Source organism: Symphodus melops (genome assembly GCF_947650265.1).
Source record: "Symphodus melops genome assembly, chromosome: 7".
Lineage (NCBI taxonomy): Eukaryota > Metazoa > Chordata > Actinopteri > Labriformes > Labridae > Symphodus > Symphodus melops.
This window is the reverse complement of record NC_136697.1, coordinates 16,316,229-16,329,238: the sequence shown is the minus strand read 5'-3', so window position 1 is coordinate 16,329,238 and position 13,010 is coordinate 16,316,229. Positions and strand designations below refer to the sequence as shown.

Genomic DNA, 13,010 nt, shown 5'->3' with positions numbered 1-13,010 from the left:
TTTTAAAAAGATGACGCTGAGATATATATGTATATATATATATATATATATATTGGTTCTCTTGGTGGCAATTATTACATATTTAACCAAGACTAGAAAACTTGCACCAGATTTAAATGTTTGAAGAGAAATGTCCTTAAGGTTTCCTTTATTAGGGTAAGAACAGCTAAGCAACAATGGACGAAACTCGCCTGAAACGGTTTACTGTTGCTTCTGAAACACAAGTTTATTTTTCTTTCTTTGTACAGAACTAAATATAAACGAACACTATCTCAAGACACTTGTTTGACAAAGACAAAATGTTACAAATGTCAGTTTTGCAGAATAATTAAAGTTAAATCAAAGTTGATATGAACAGCAGGGATAAAATAATCTTAATTAAGCTATGTCGCCAGCTTTTTTTGGAAGAACCTTCATGCTAATGTTCATTTTATTATTCATCCAACAGTAATTTAAGAAAGTGTTCACATGCAGTATGTTTGTTTTGAAAACATTAGGCACATGTTTTTAGCAATAAAAAAAAACAGCCTCACAAAGTGACAGGCCAACACTTTATAATGGAAAATGAGACAATTGAACAGCCGCGACAATAGGTGGCGCTACAGGTAAATGACAATTGTTTTGACGCCGAGATTAGAGCTAAAGGAAAAGGAGGAACCAATCAGTAAGGCAGAAAAGGCTCAAGCTCGTTTCTCCATCTGCTGGTTGAGGAAAGAAATCCCGGAACGGAGGAAGAAGAAGATGAAGTGGACACGGTTTTCTCTCCTCGTCCTCGGGGTTTTCTCGCTGTGCTACGGCACGTCTGGTGATATCAGCGGGGTGAAGAAGATGAAGATGCAGTTTGCTGCGGGACCCCTGCTGAAGTTTCAAATTTGGTAAGCAAACAATCAAAAACAAAATCTGGCGAGTCATTGCAAGCTAGCTAAAACTCCCCTGGCTAACAACATCGCAGGCCGAAAATCGATAGAGCATGTTGGCTGCAGTGATCTGTGTTAATTATTGGAGGAGCGACTGTTATTGATTAGCGAAATGAGCCAACCACAGGACAAACACGTAGAAGATGGTCTTTGTGAAACTTCCTGACTGTTTTGGTTTTAATATTAAACGTGTTGTCGCAAACATGGATCCACTTCCGCTGTCAAAAAAAGACAGTGAACACAACATTTAGTCTGATATGTTTGTATGTGCTGCTGCTGCTTTAAAAGAAGTAACAGTGAATACAGACCCGTCTCGCCTCGTGTCCACGGGTTGGATTAGCCTCTTCTTTGTAGTTGTACCGACAGAAGGATTATTTTTAATCCCTTTAATTAGCCCGCTCTGTTTTTTTTCTTTTCTATAAATGTTAATTAATTTCAAGTTACTAAAACGACCAAAATTAAAGGCACATTTAAAGGCACACCGACATTTAAACGTCACGTGGTTTTAAAGCAGCATTGCGTTATACCCTTGTTTTGGGCATATTAATAATATATTAAAGAATAGCAACACTTGACTTGTTGCTGTTTTTGTGTTCCTGTTGCTCTTCTGTAATTTAAAAAAAATATACCTAAAACACGTTTATAACTCATGTGATTTATAAAGCGTAGATTGTAGAAGTTGAAACGTCACACTGCCACACCAGTAGAGACTTGGTTTACACATTAGGGTTGGCCTTCACATGTCCCGAATTGCAAGCGTGAAGTCCCAATCTTTGCTTGAGATATTGCCATTGTTTTGTCTGCCTTTATGTTCTGCTGTTCTCTTGTAACTGTGACTTACTAACAGAGTGTTTTCTCCAAACAGCATTTCCTGAGGGTACAAGCGGGTGTTTGAGGAGTACACGCAGGCCTTGTACCAGCGGTACCCGGACATCCGCATCGAAGGGGAGAACTATCTCCCCATACCCCTCTATCGGTAAGAGAAAAAGATTGGTTGCCTTTAACAGGGATTATTATTATTATTTCAAGCATTTTCTAAACAGTCAGAAAGCTGCATGGGATAAGCTTTTATTATTTTATTTTCTTTATCGGTGTGTACCTCACTAAATCTAACAAAGCAGCCCTGAATTATGCCCTTGTTTATGTTTATAAAGAGTGTTTTTAATTGACAGTTGTTTCTGTTCCAACAGCCCTGTATAAAACCATCCAGTTTATCATCACCTGCCAGACTGGTTGTGGCATTAGTCCCGTGTGTTTTAGTTAGAGGTGTAGTTTCAGGGAGACCCTAGGGTCCTCTTCATCTGTTCATCAGAAACACCCCAGAGATGTTCTCTTATTAGGAGCCAGTATTAGATGGTAGAGAGCTGCCCTCTTCTGGTCCAACCACCTACAGATTAATGAGAAGAAAAACATCTACACTGTGTATTGCATGTTGATTAGTGTTAAGTTAATGATGGTACTGTTGATTTTAATCATGTTAGTACAATGTGTAATTGACATTATTCAGTGAACCACAAACTGTTTGCCTTTTGTTTCCATCTCTCAGAATTGTAATTAAATCCAGTTTCTTCTTTTATTTCTGCAGACATGTTGCTTCCTTCCTGTCTGTCTTCAAGCTGCTGGTGATTGGGCTGATTATTGTTGGCAGGGACCCATTTGCCCTCTTGGGTATGCAAGCCCCAGGCATCTGGGAATGGGGCCAGGGAAACAAGGTAAGGTTAACTGGTACCTGGGGTTTGACCAAAACTCTGATCGAAAGGGGGAAACGTCTCCCCTCAGAATGTTTAAGAAGGTAGAGTCGGATCTACCGACTAGATTACTGTAACAGCATCCTCCATGGTTTACCATCCAAACTCCTCAATAAACTGCAATACATCCAGAACTCAGCCGCACGCCTGCTCACCCACACCCGCTCCAGAGACCACATCACCCCCGTCCTCCGTGACCTGCACTGGCTCCCCATCACTCACCGCATACAGTTTAAAATCATCCTCCTCACACACAAAGCACTAAATAACCTGGCCCCACCTTACCTCACTGACCTGCTTCACCACCACACCCCCTCCCGTGACCTCCGCTCATCTAAAGGAAACACCCTCTCCCCACCTACACGGACCAAGCACCGAACCTGGGGAGACAGAGCCTTCTCCATCGCTGCCCCCTCCCTCTGGAACTCACTCCCCAAACCCATCCGTTCCTGCACACACCTCCCAACTTTCAAGACCATGCTCAAAACCCACCTCTATAAACTAGCTTTTAATACTTAACTTCTTCTTTCCCCTCTTCTCTTTCTGTTTCTCTGTCTTTTAATGTTCTTCTACTGTTTTTAACTGTTTACTGTGATTTTTTTACATGTAAAGTGCCTTTGAGCCCTCGTAAAAGCGCTTACAAATTAAATGTATTATTATTATTATTATCATTGTCACAGAAACCCGACAGAAACACCCACTGAGCATAACAGCCGAGGATGTGCTTTAGTTTGGCTGCTCCTAACACAGTTGTGCAACTCAAACCCGTGGGATATCATTAGCGGTTAATTGTTCAAATTGTTGCTAAGTACTGTTTTGCTTGGATTTGTTACCTCCTGGGTTTCAAGCAAAGACTCGGAGTGAGACTGAACAATGGCTGTAAATAGTAATTATCAAGCAAAACAATCTTGTTCTATTGAGGATTATCCCATTTGACTCTGAGACTGCTTACTGATGGACTTATTTTACCAGTGAACTTGTTTTATGTAGTACAGAATGATGCATAAACGGGGACGTATATTTATTTGTGTATAAACCCAGAAATGACTGACTACAGAGAAAAAAACCTGTCTGCCTGCAACTTAGTTTGTGCATTTAACACTGCCTTTCCATTCAGCCCTGTGTGACGGCTTCTTAAATCAAACAACCTAAAAGGGGAATCCGTTCTCATTGACACAGGTCTTGTCGTTTGCCACTACATAAGCTGGTTTCGCCCTCTTAATCTTATCAACCAATAAGTAAAGCTGTATTCGAGAAGGTTTGCCACATTCAGTCTACTCCTGAGCGCCTTGCAGACAGAAATAAAAATAAAGTTAAGGAAGAGGTAACTGAAATAAACAGTGGTCTCAGATGGGACAAGCTGATATAATGAACTTTATATATGTATTTACCAGCTCATGTCTCAGTTTGGCTCAGATGAATGTTTAGATGTTAGCTGAGATGTGCCTGTGATGCTTATTTTGAGGTATTTGTTGCTGCAAAAAAATGTGCATCTGACTTCTGGTTTGTGGGTTTAACATGACGATTGATCATGTACGATCGTGTCTGTGCAGTGCATGATCCAGTGTGCCATGAAGCGTGTACAAATGCATATGGTGGAAGAGAACATCTTCAGACCGCTGGAACTCAAGTTGTCATGTGTTTCTTTCAGATTTATGCCTGTATGATGGTGTTCTTCCTCAGCAATATGCTTGAAAACCAGTTAATGTCTACAGGAGCGTTTGAGATCACGTTAAACGGTGAGTCGCTGACTGACAGCATCGCTTTTACCAACTGAACCCAGTTGTTTCAGCGTGTTTGTGCCATTTTTGTGTTGATAATTAAGAGGCGTTAACAGGTGACTGCTGTCGTGTCGTTGTTGATGAGCACTCTTCCGACTCGGATGGCTTCACACATTGACAGTCTTTTGTGATATAATTGAGCTAATGCTATGGTGATGGAACAACATTCGGTGCATTACAGTGATGTGTTGTCTTTCCATAGATGTACCAGTGTGGTCAAAACTAGAATCAGGTCACCTGCCCTCCATGCAGCAGCTCGTGCAAATCTTGGACAACGAGATGAAGATGAACGTTCACATGGACACAAAACACCTCCACTCCTAACCCTACTCTTCACATGCTGGCTGGAGCTACAAGCCCCTCCATGTCAGTACAGTAGGGTTCATAGCACTGTTTAACCAAGCATGTTTTATTTCTTTTCTAATATTTATGTTTTTGCTTGTCTTGTTAAAAAAAAAAAAAAAAAAAAGTCTGAAGTGTCTGACTCTTGAAATCTTCGTTCCCTTTTGTCTCCTTCTTAGGTTTGAGGTGGGTTTCTCTCTGGGCTGTGATTTGATGTTTATGAAGGTCTGCGCTGAAGGCAGGATGACTGCTAGCACAGACTGGATGTCCCCATCACTCTTCACCATGCCCCTCAGAGACAACCTGCCCCTGACGCCAGAGAGGGATCCATGGCAACAGTGCCGGCCATTGTGTCATTTTCTTGTAATATTCATCCTACTGCAGAAATTATCCAGGGGACATCAGTGGTCCCGTAATGAGAGATTAACCATGATTCTTATAGTCTTTTAACTTGTTGCATATAGTTAAATTATGTGGTTTAAAAAAAAATCGGTTTCATTTGTACCATTGAGCCATATGTAGGATTTAAGTTTATCGTTCTAATGGTAGCTTAGCTGTGTAGAATATGCAACACTTAAATATGCCATCACTGTTAAATTAACAACACAGTTGTGTCTTGGTATGATTCCAAATAATTTTTATATTGACGTTAACTTGGAGGAAGCGAAGATTAATAAAATATGGAACTAGTAAACTGTGTTGCTGTCGTGTGTTTAGGTTTTCTATTTGACGCGATAAAAGGATTTCAGCCCAAGGTGAAAAACAAATTCAGGAAGAGATGGTGGGTTCACGTGGATAATGTGACCGTCACAGAGGTATAGGTCAGTTTAGGGAAAGAAAATCTGAGAGGATAAGTAGGATTCAAGAGTCCACCTTCAAGCCATCTGCTCTATTTTAATGTCATTAGGAGGGTCTGTGGGTGTATACTGATTTGATGACACAAAGTCGATTCGGTCACAGAGCCGCACACACTTGTGTTTAAGATATAAAGGTCCCTTCCATAAAGAGTTCAAGCAATCACTGACATTTCTTTGGACGCAACATGACCCCAGATGCACCTTCTATTTGTTGTCCATGTAATATCTTTTTTTTTTCGTTTTTTTCTAAGATTTATTTTGGGGTTTTTTTGTGCCTTTTATTGGATAGATTTGGAAAGCAAATGTGAGAGAGGGTGGGGGATGACATGGTAAAAGGAACCACAGATTAGATTTAAACCCAGGATTTATGGCGACGTACGCATCAACCACTTCACCACCAGTGTTGCATAAATTACATTTTAGACTGTACCAGATGAGGGTTAATATTCATATTTTTATTTGGGTGAAAATAGAATTCCATTTACATTAGTTAAGAATTTCAAATTTTCTTGACCCCCTCCATTTGAACGATGTGCCAAAATCAAAAACAAACTGTTCAGATTATTTCAACTCTACTCTGTATTCTTCAGAGTTTCATGCTGTTAGAAGTGCTTTGCATGTGCCACAGAGTAATTTTTTCACAGATGTCCCTGAAGGCACGCGTCAATGAAGTCTCTTTCACTCTCACTCATTATCACATCAGCACTGACTTCCAGAAGCTTTTTGGCAAGAACAAGCTGGCGAGAGGCTTTGGTCGTCTTCGGCAGCCGGGGATGGGACGGTGTGATTAGGTCTCGGTGAAGTTGCTGAATTGGAAGGTGCATTCTAATCCTGGCTGCCAACACAAACAGTTCCTCCTTTAGCACAGGTGGTCCTGAAGAAGCCGTGTTTGTTTCACATGAAGTCTGGGGAGGGAAATAAAGTTAATCTTGCAAGTTGTGTGGCTATGAGCTCTATAACTTCATTTTGTTTTGAATGAAATAAAAGTGTACACCGTGGTCAGATCACAACAGAAAGTGATTCACCTGAGTGCAGCAGCAACCCACACTGAACTTTGCCTGCTGACCTCCAGCCAGGAAAGAGACGAAGACTTGCTTCTTTCCCAGGACTCGGACCCCAACTGCTTTGTTGAGGGACAGGAAGACAGGCTTCAAGGGAGTGGGAAAGAGGCTCTGACTTCCCCAGCTCCACCGACGGACCCTGGCCCTCTCCTCGTCTAAACACTGACCACCTGATCTGTTTATGGCCAGCCTACACCGTAAACACACACAGCTCAATTGTTTATCTCAAAACAACCGTTCAGAAAGATGATCATAACTAGCCCTATGTTATTTACCCATAGATTCAATTATTACATACATTATTCACCAATATTTTATTTATTGGAAACATTTAAATGTGATAGATGTGTAAAGTCTTCGTTTCGTACCATGTGTTTCCATTGTTGTGATAACATGTTGCTCTGCCGTCAGACTGGAACACGGCTCTGATTTGTTGATGCGGCACAGCGCTGTCACCATACACGATGCACACCCGTCCATTTTTTTCAGTGACCACAACAACTAAAGCCAACAGGCCCGAGGGATAACTGCGTGATGATAAGGATGAGAACATCCACGGGAGAGCACATTGAACACTATCTCACAAGGCTGTGATTTTTTTTAAGCTTACATTTCTACATCATTCCTTTTTTTTTTGTATTCCTATTATATCAGGGATTTTCACTATAGGTGGATACAAAACCTGAGCAGACCCGTCAGGGAAAACTGTGAGAAATTTCAAGCCGTTGCTATAGTACTTCTGTAGAATTTCTGAGCGGTCCTGTGAAAAAAAATTAATTATACACAATTAAAAGAGATCAATGTTCTGTGTTGTGTTTGTCCTCCTTATTTTGACGAGTACTCATGTGAAAACATGCTCGGGACAGAGATTCCCAAATCCAAAAAACGTAACCGATTACAGTTTACAAAATAATGAGATGAAATTTTACAAGTGTTCGCACAAGAATAGAATGCAGTAAAACAGCACTACAGAAAGTGTAGGACAAAACCTTTTTCAAGCCAGACTTCTACGAGTGAACACAATCTTAAAATCTGCTCTCACCCCTTTCTTTATGTACAGTACAATAAAGAGTCACCGTTATAAAGCTACATCTGTTAAGAGCTTTTTATGTTTAGACTATTTAAAGTCACAACAAGCTTATATTGTTAAAAGAGGCTCTGTTTTGTTCTCTGATCAGATGCAGTGCATTGACATCAGAGGAGTATATTTTTGGGGGGGATGGGAATTGCAGGTTCAAACTACAATATTATCACAATACAGGTATTTTGCAATAATTGATATGTTACAAGAAAATGATGTAAAACATCACGATATCTGAATAACTCAGGATCACTCCTAAGAAAGTTAAAGTGCAAGATTTATTTGTTTATTTTTTGGCCCATTATAATAATTGGTTTTATGGATTTATTGTTTAGTTAAAATAGAGAAGTACATACTTTAAAATGCAAACGTTTAAGCTCTTTATGGATCCAAAAAGAAGAAACATGACTGTGGTTACCTGATGTCGACATATGCCAAACTGATTAGTCTCGTGGTTACATAAAGGAAGCAGCACCTCTTCCTCTTTCACTTTCAAATGACCACCAGGAGGAAATCCTGTCCAGCATCCTCTGTCTGAAGCAGAGCAGAGCTGGTACCTGAGGACTGTTGATGATGGAGAAACTACACAAAAAAGGACAGGAAAATGTACGAGTCTTATAAAGTTATTTAAAGACACAGTTATGCTCCAAACTGACTTGTCTTGTGGTCTTACCAATAATTCATCACTTATATGACACACTGAATTCTGTCTTTGTGTATGCTACTCACGAGATTCTGCCTCAGCTTGATAGATTTTAAAATCCTCCAGGATTCTTTGTTCTGATTGTTTTCTAATAAAAAATGCAGAGTCATTTTCTTTTACCTTGAGACCACCTTTTTTTTTTTACTACCATTTTAGGATTAAACATGACAACGTTTTTATGATGCTAATTTATACCCGAGTGCACCCCGCAAGTCCATGGTGAACTTGTTGTGATCCTCCATCTCCATGCCTTGTATGAGAAGCTCCTCCTCCTCTGTAGACACCTGTTTCTCTTCCACTGTACCACCGCTCCTCAGATTCCATCTCAGCCTCTCCAGCGTCTCCCACAGCTGCAGCCAACGCTCACAGCAGAAAGGAGGGACTTTCTAAGAAACAAGATGGCATGCAAGAGGTCTGTCATGCATCAGGCACATTTGAGTAAGTTGTTTTAGTATACTCACTTTCTGCTTTACATCCGACCCCTGTGCCCAAGTTAGGTCCAGAGGAGATTTGACATTTCTTCCACAGTACTCACACTTCACCAAGGATTCTGTCAGAGGCTACACAACAAAATTAAATGACACTGATCAGAAACATAAAGCCATAAAGATGAAAATGTATATTAATTGACAGAAATGTAATCTCAGTACCACTGGGAGAACAGTTGTCAAGTTTATCATGTGGTCATCAGACTCCCGATTGTACCTCAGAACTCCTGCTGATCTAATACCAAAGGTGAGCAGGTCACTGACGGACTGTGGACACACTTCTGGTATCATCTGAGAAATAAACGGGCAAATAAACAGAGATAATAGTAAATGTGATACTTATTGAGTAAAAACCAAATTGAAAGGACAATAAATGAGATTTAATCTCTCTTACATGGTCATCAAGGCCAGACGATTTCTCACTGAGATCTTGCTCTGATGTAAATACAGATGCATCTAATGGTAAAATCAAAGTTAGTAAAGATAGGAAAATAAAGATTTCCATATGCAGTTTACGTTAAGAAAATCCTTATTGTGGTTGGAGTGGACTCACAGGAATAAATTGAACTCATATTTCTTTGTGTCCTCCTGACAGGGGATGAATTACTGCTCTTTGTCACAGGAACAACACATCCATTGCTTGAGTTGGTGCCTGCAAATCAAGAATGTCTTATAGGAAGATTATCGCTCAAACAAATGGAAAACCATAGAAGACTTTAAATTAGAATATCTGTTACTTGTACTTGCAAAACCTGTAGCAGAATCTGAAGTACATTTCCTTAAAAATAAATTAATTTACATACTGAAGACAAGAAATATATTCTTAAGATGTGTTTTTATGATTTTTAATTTGATTAAGTACATTGTAATGGGGGGGGGGGGGGGGGAAACAGTACACTAGAAGGGGGCAATTTCTGTAGAAACAAGCTGGACCTACTGCAGCTTATGTCACCTGCACGATGCTGATGCAATTTACAAAATCGAGCCCCACCAACAAGTGCAAACTGCATCAACGTTGTTAAAGACCAGCGTTACTGTCTGTCAAGCTTTGCATTTCACATATAGCCTTTTTAATATCTCATAAGAGTGTTTGATGAACAGCCACAAGATGGGGCTTTTGGCTAAAGACAGCATAAACAGGCGATTCTGTTGGTTAAAGGAGCAGGCTACTGGCAAAACATCTTCGGTGAAGTTTTATTTACGAAAACCTTCAGCATTTTCCAATGTTGTTTAACTAGACATCGATTGTCACTGCAGATAACTGAGGGGTTGTGATCGATATTTCAAACGGCTATAGCCAAAGAGTCTCTGCTAAAAACACTTGCATTTGATCTAAAGACATACAGACAAGCATTGCCCCTAATTCTACTTCTTTTTTTTATTTAGCTTCAAACGACAAAAAGATCCACGATGTGCAAATACTGTTCAGCTACGCCTACGGTCCAGGAGTTATTAGCATAACATAAAATAAGTAGCCAAGTAGTTATAAATATCAATTCCACTGTCACTGAAAAGAAAAGAAAAAAAAACAATAAATAACGTGCTTGTGAAAGGTCTTCTAACACTTAATAAATTAACAGGTAGGCTAATGCACTCACCTCCATGTGTCACGTTTTGCCTCTGTTGTCAGTTGCCATGGAGATGATAAAAAGTACACTGGAGCAAATGGAACTATTATGGTACGCCTAAAGTTTCTTAAGATAACATCTGTTATGTATTGGTGCTGTGAAAAATAGTCTAAAGATTGATTGATAGCCTATCCTATTTTATTTTTCTATCCTATTTATTCCTTTAGATAGGCGTCTGTTTTTCACTACAATGAATCAGTGATGTTGGTTATACATTTGAGTGTCTTTTGTTTGTTAATTTGTATATTTAACAAGGATCTATAAAGCGGATGTGATGTTCATTTAAGGTTGATTTTAGACAAGAGGTAGACAATCAGTCTTACCATAAAGGCTAGTAGGCTAGTCCAGCTGTAGGCCTACCACCACTAATGTCATGAACCTTTTTTTAGGGGTTTCACAATCAGTTCTTTATCCTTGAAAAGCAGTTTGCAAACAAAAACATGTTCAACAAGATTGCACAGTTTAAAAAAATCTCTCTGCTCTGTTTTTTTCGATTATTATTTTTTAATGTTTCATTTCAAACCAATTAACTTTTTGTTGGTGCAGGCCTTTGCAAACTCCACTTTTGATGTCTTATGATAACAATAATTAGCCCCTCCTTGACCTGCAGCCCCGACAGGTGGAACCGATTCGACATAATTAAAAAGCAATCGTTCAAGCCATCCCGCGCCGCTCCTGATTGGTTGTTGTAGCACCTGTTACACTTCAAAACAGACACAGCAAAGCGTTGTTTCCAGTACTTACCGTTTCCAGGAGTCGCAGCAGAATGATGCGAAAGGGAAGAAGAAGTGCCGCTGTTTGTTTGGCTGTAGCTGTTATTTTTGCGTGTTATTTGGCGCAAACAATTGACTGTTATCGATTAAAGAAAACCGAAAGCATACAAGGACGAAAAGACCCTCGTGTTGCCGAAACGGCTGTCCAGGAAGGAAGAATTATTTTCGGGGGAAGTTTGGCGAAAAGATCTGTCCTCGAGTCTCTGGTCAAAGAAGGAACCACTAAAACCTTCTCAAAAGATTCTGAAGAGGATGACACTGCTTATCAGGCGGACTCTCCAGGTAATTTTGTCTTGTTTTTTAAGTCTTCTATGATCTAAAATTCTTGGGCTCTTTAAAGGTAACTGTTGGAAGACATTGTTCGTTTAATTTGTCTAATCAGCCTGCCTTGCGATTGCAGGACAAGACCCAATGGATCTCTCCCTAAAATGTGGTGGGGACGGAATGAGGTTCAGTGCTGAGGGACGAGGTGCTTTACAGTTTCCTTTGAAACCAGGTAAAATAAGATTTTTCTATCGCTGTGCGCTCATTAACATGCATATCTTGAAGCACGCTGACGGAGAATTTGTCTAACTGTAGGACACGCACCTCTGTCCCAAGTCCCAACCTGTGGCTACACAATCCAAAAGAAGCCCCATGCACTTGCAATGTTCTTTCCCTATAAGGGCTGCAACATGGCTCAAAAGGTAATGTTTTCTTTTTTGTCTAAAATGCAAAATGTTGTATATGGTGGGAAAATTATTTAATCAAGTTATCTTAAAGCATTAACAACCTGACTGGTGTATATATGCATGTCTTTTATAGACTACTGTGAAACTTTCATGAGTTGGTAAATGTTGTTGGTCAATTCTGTTGGTAAAATGAAACTCTATAGAAGCACATTTTCTCCACTGTGGTGAAAAAAAAAAAAAATCTAATCTCATGATTTGCAGGATTTTATTTATTTTTCTCTCCAATCACAGTGGTGAATATGGGCTTCCCTTTTAATGTAAACCTTGCAGTCCTATTGTAACCAGAAGTTTTCTTGAAATCTTTTCGGCTTCTCCCCAGGATGGAAATTACATGCTCCCGATGTGCTGGCAAGGCACTCCACTCTCTCTCTTGTGTCCTGCAACTGCTGCCACCCACCATCTACCTCAGTACCCTTGGGATCCTCAATCACACACTCATGTGCCACAGCACAGCCAGACTCCGTTTCTCCCCCCTTCACATTTCTATCATTATTTTCAATATATGAATTCCCACCCAACTCCACACACGACTATTCCACCGCCAGCAGACCCAACTCTACCCCCAAAGCATCATTACCCCATCCATCCTTTCTACCCATACCCTCCCTATATGTTTCCGTTTAACGCTGACCCAACCGTTAAACCAACAACTACCAAACACCCGCCACAACACCCGTATATACATTACTTTCCTTTTATGAATCACTTTGTTGCACAGAACAAAGTCATGCCTACAATTCCTACTGCTGCAGCTCCAAAAATGGACCCCCCTCAATCAGCTGTAAATCCTTGGCTACAGCTTCCTTGGTTTCCACCTAAACAATCGCACTAAACGTGCAAGTGTCCTAATAAATGGTTTGACAAACAAGTGATACTGTCTCAGCTCATTATTTGACCTGA

General features: G+C 40.1%; 2 protein-coding genes across 3 annotated transcripts; one reads left to right on the top strand and one right to left on the bottom strand.

The window, feature by feature from the left end:
- Positions 1 to 594: 594 nt before the first annotated feature.
- On the top strand, positions 595 to 5,482 carry selenot1a (selenoprotein T, 1a). Its single transcript, XM_079347760.1, has 6 exons — positions 595 to 875; positions 1,783 to 1,893; positions 2,503 to 2,629; positions 4,317 to 4,404; positions 4,649 to 4,812; positions 4,968 to 5,482. Exons 1-5 carry the CDS (start codon positions 610 to 612, stop codon positions 4,768 to 4,770), a joined length of 714 nt encoding a protein of 237 aa, XP_079203886.1. The 5' UTR covers positions 595 to 609; the 3' UTR covers positions 4,771 to 4,812; positions 4,968 to 5,482.
- Positions 5,483 to 6,169: 687 nt separating this feature from the next.
- On the bottom strand, positions 6,170 to 11,113 carry LOC306826758 (glutamate-rich protein 6). 2 transcript variants are annotated; one of them, XM_079348276.1, is made up of 12 exons: positions 10,930 to 11,113; positions 9,532 to 9,630; positions 9,373 to 9,434; positions 9,141 to 9,269; positions 8,952 to 9,050; positions 8,686 to 8,876; positions 8,517 to 8,578; positions 8,206 to 8,369; positions 7,384 to 7,466; positions 7,075 to 7,233; positions 6,671 to 6,896; positions 6,170 to 6,550 (listed from the first exon to the last, which is right to left on the bottom strand). In XM_079348276.1, the coding sequence occupies exons 2-12, from the start codon at positions 9,548 to 9,550 to the stop codon at positions 6,284 to 6,286; spliced, it is 1,461 nt and encodes a 486-aa protein (XP_079204402.1). In that variant the 5' UTR covers positions 9,551 to 9,630; positions 10,930 to 11,113; the 3' UTR covers positions 6,170 to 6,283. The 2 variants fall into 2 exon arrangements, with proteins under 2 accessions (XP_079204402.1, XP_079204401.1); XM_079348275.1 differs by lacking the exon at positions 10,930 to 11,113 and adding an exon at positions 10,577 to 10,643.
- Positions 11,114 to 13,010: the final 1,897 nt, after the last annotated feature.

What these genes read in the sequence shown, in the direction of transcription:
- LOC306826758 (XM_079348276.1), bottom strand. An exon ending in GGTCGGATGTAAAGCAGAAA is followed by an intron (nt 8,877 to 8,951) that starts GTGAGTATACTA and finishes CTTGTTTCTTAG; the next exon opens with AAAGTCCCTCCTTTCTGCTG. An exon ending in TTGGCATATGTCGACATCAG is followed by an intron (nt 7,467 to 8,205) that starts GTAACCACAGTC and finishes TTTTTTTCACAG; the next exon opens with GACCGCTCAGAAATTCTACA.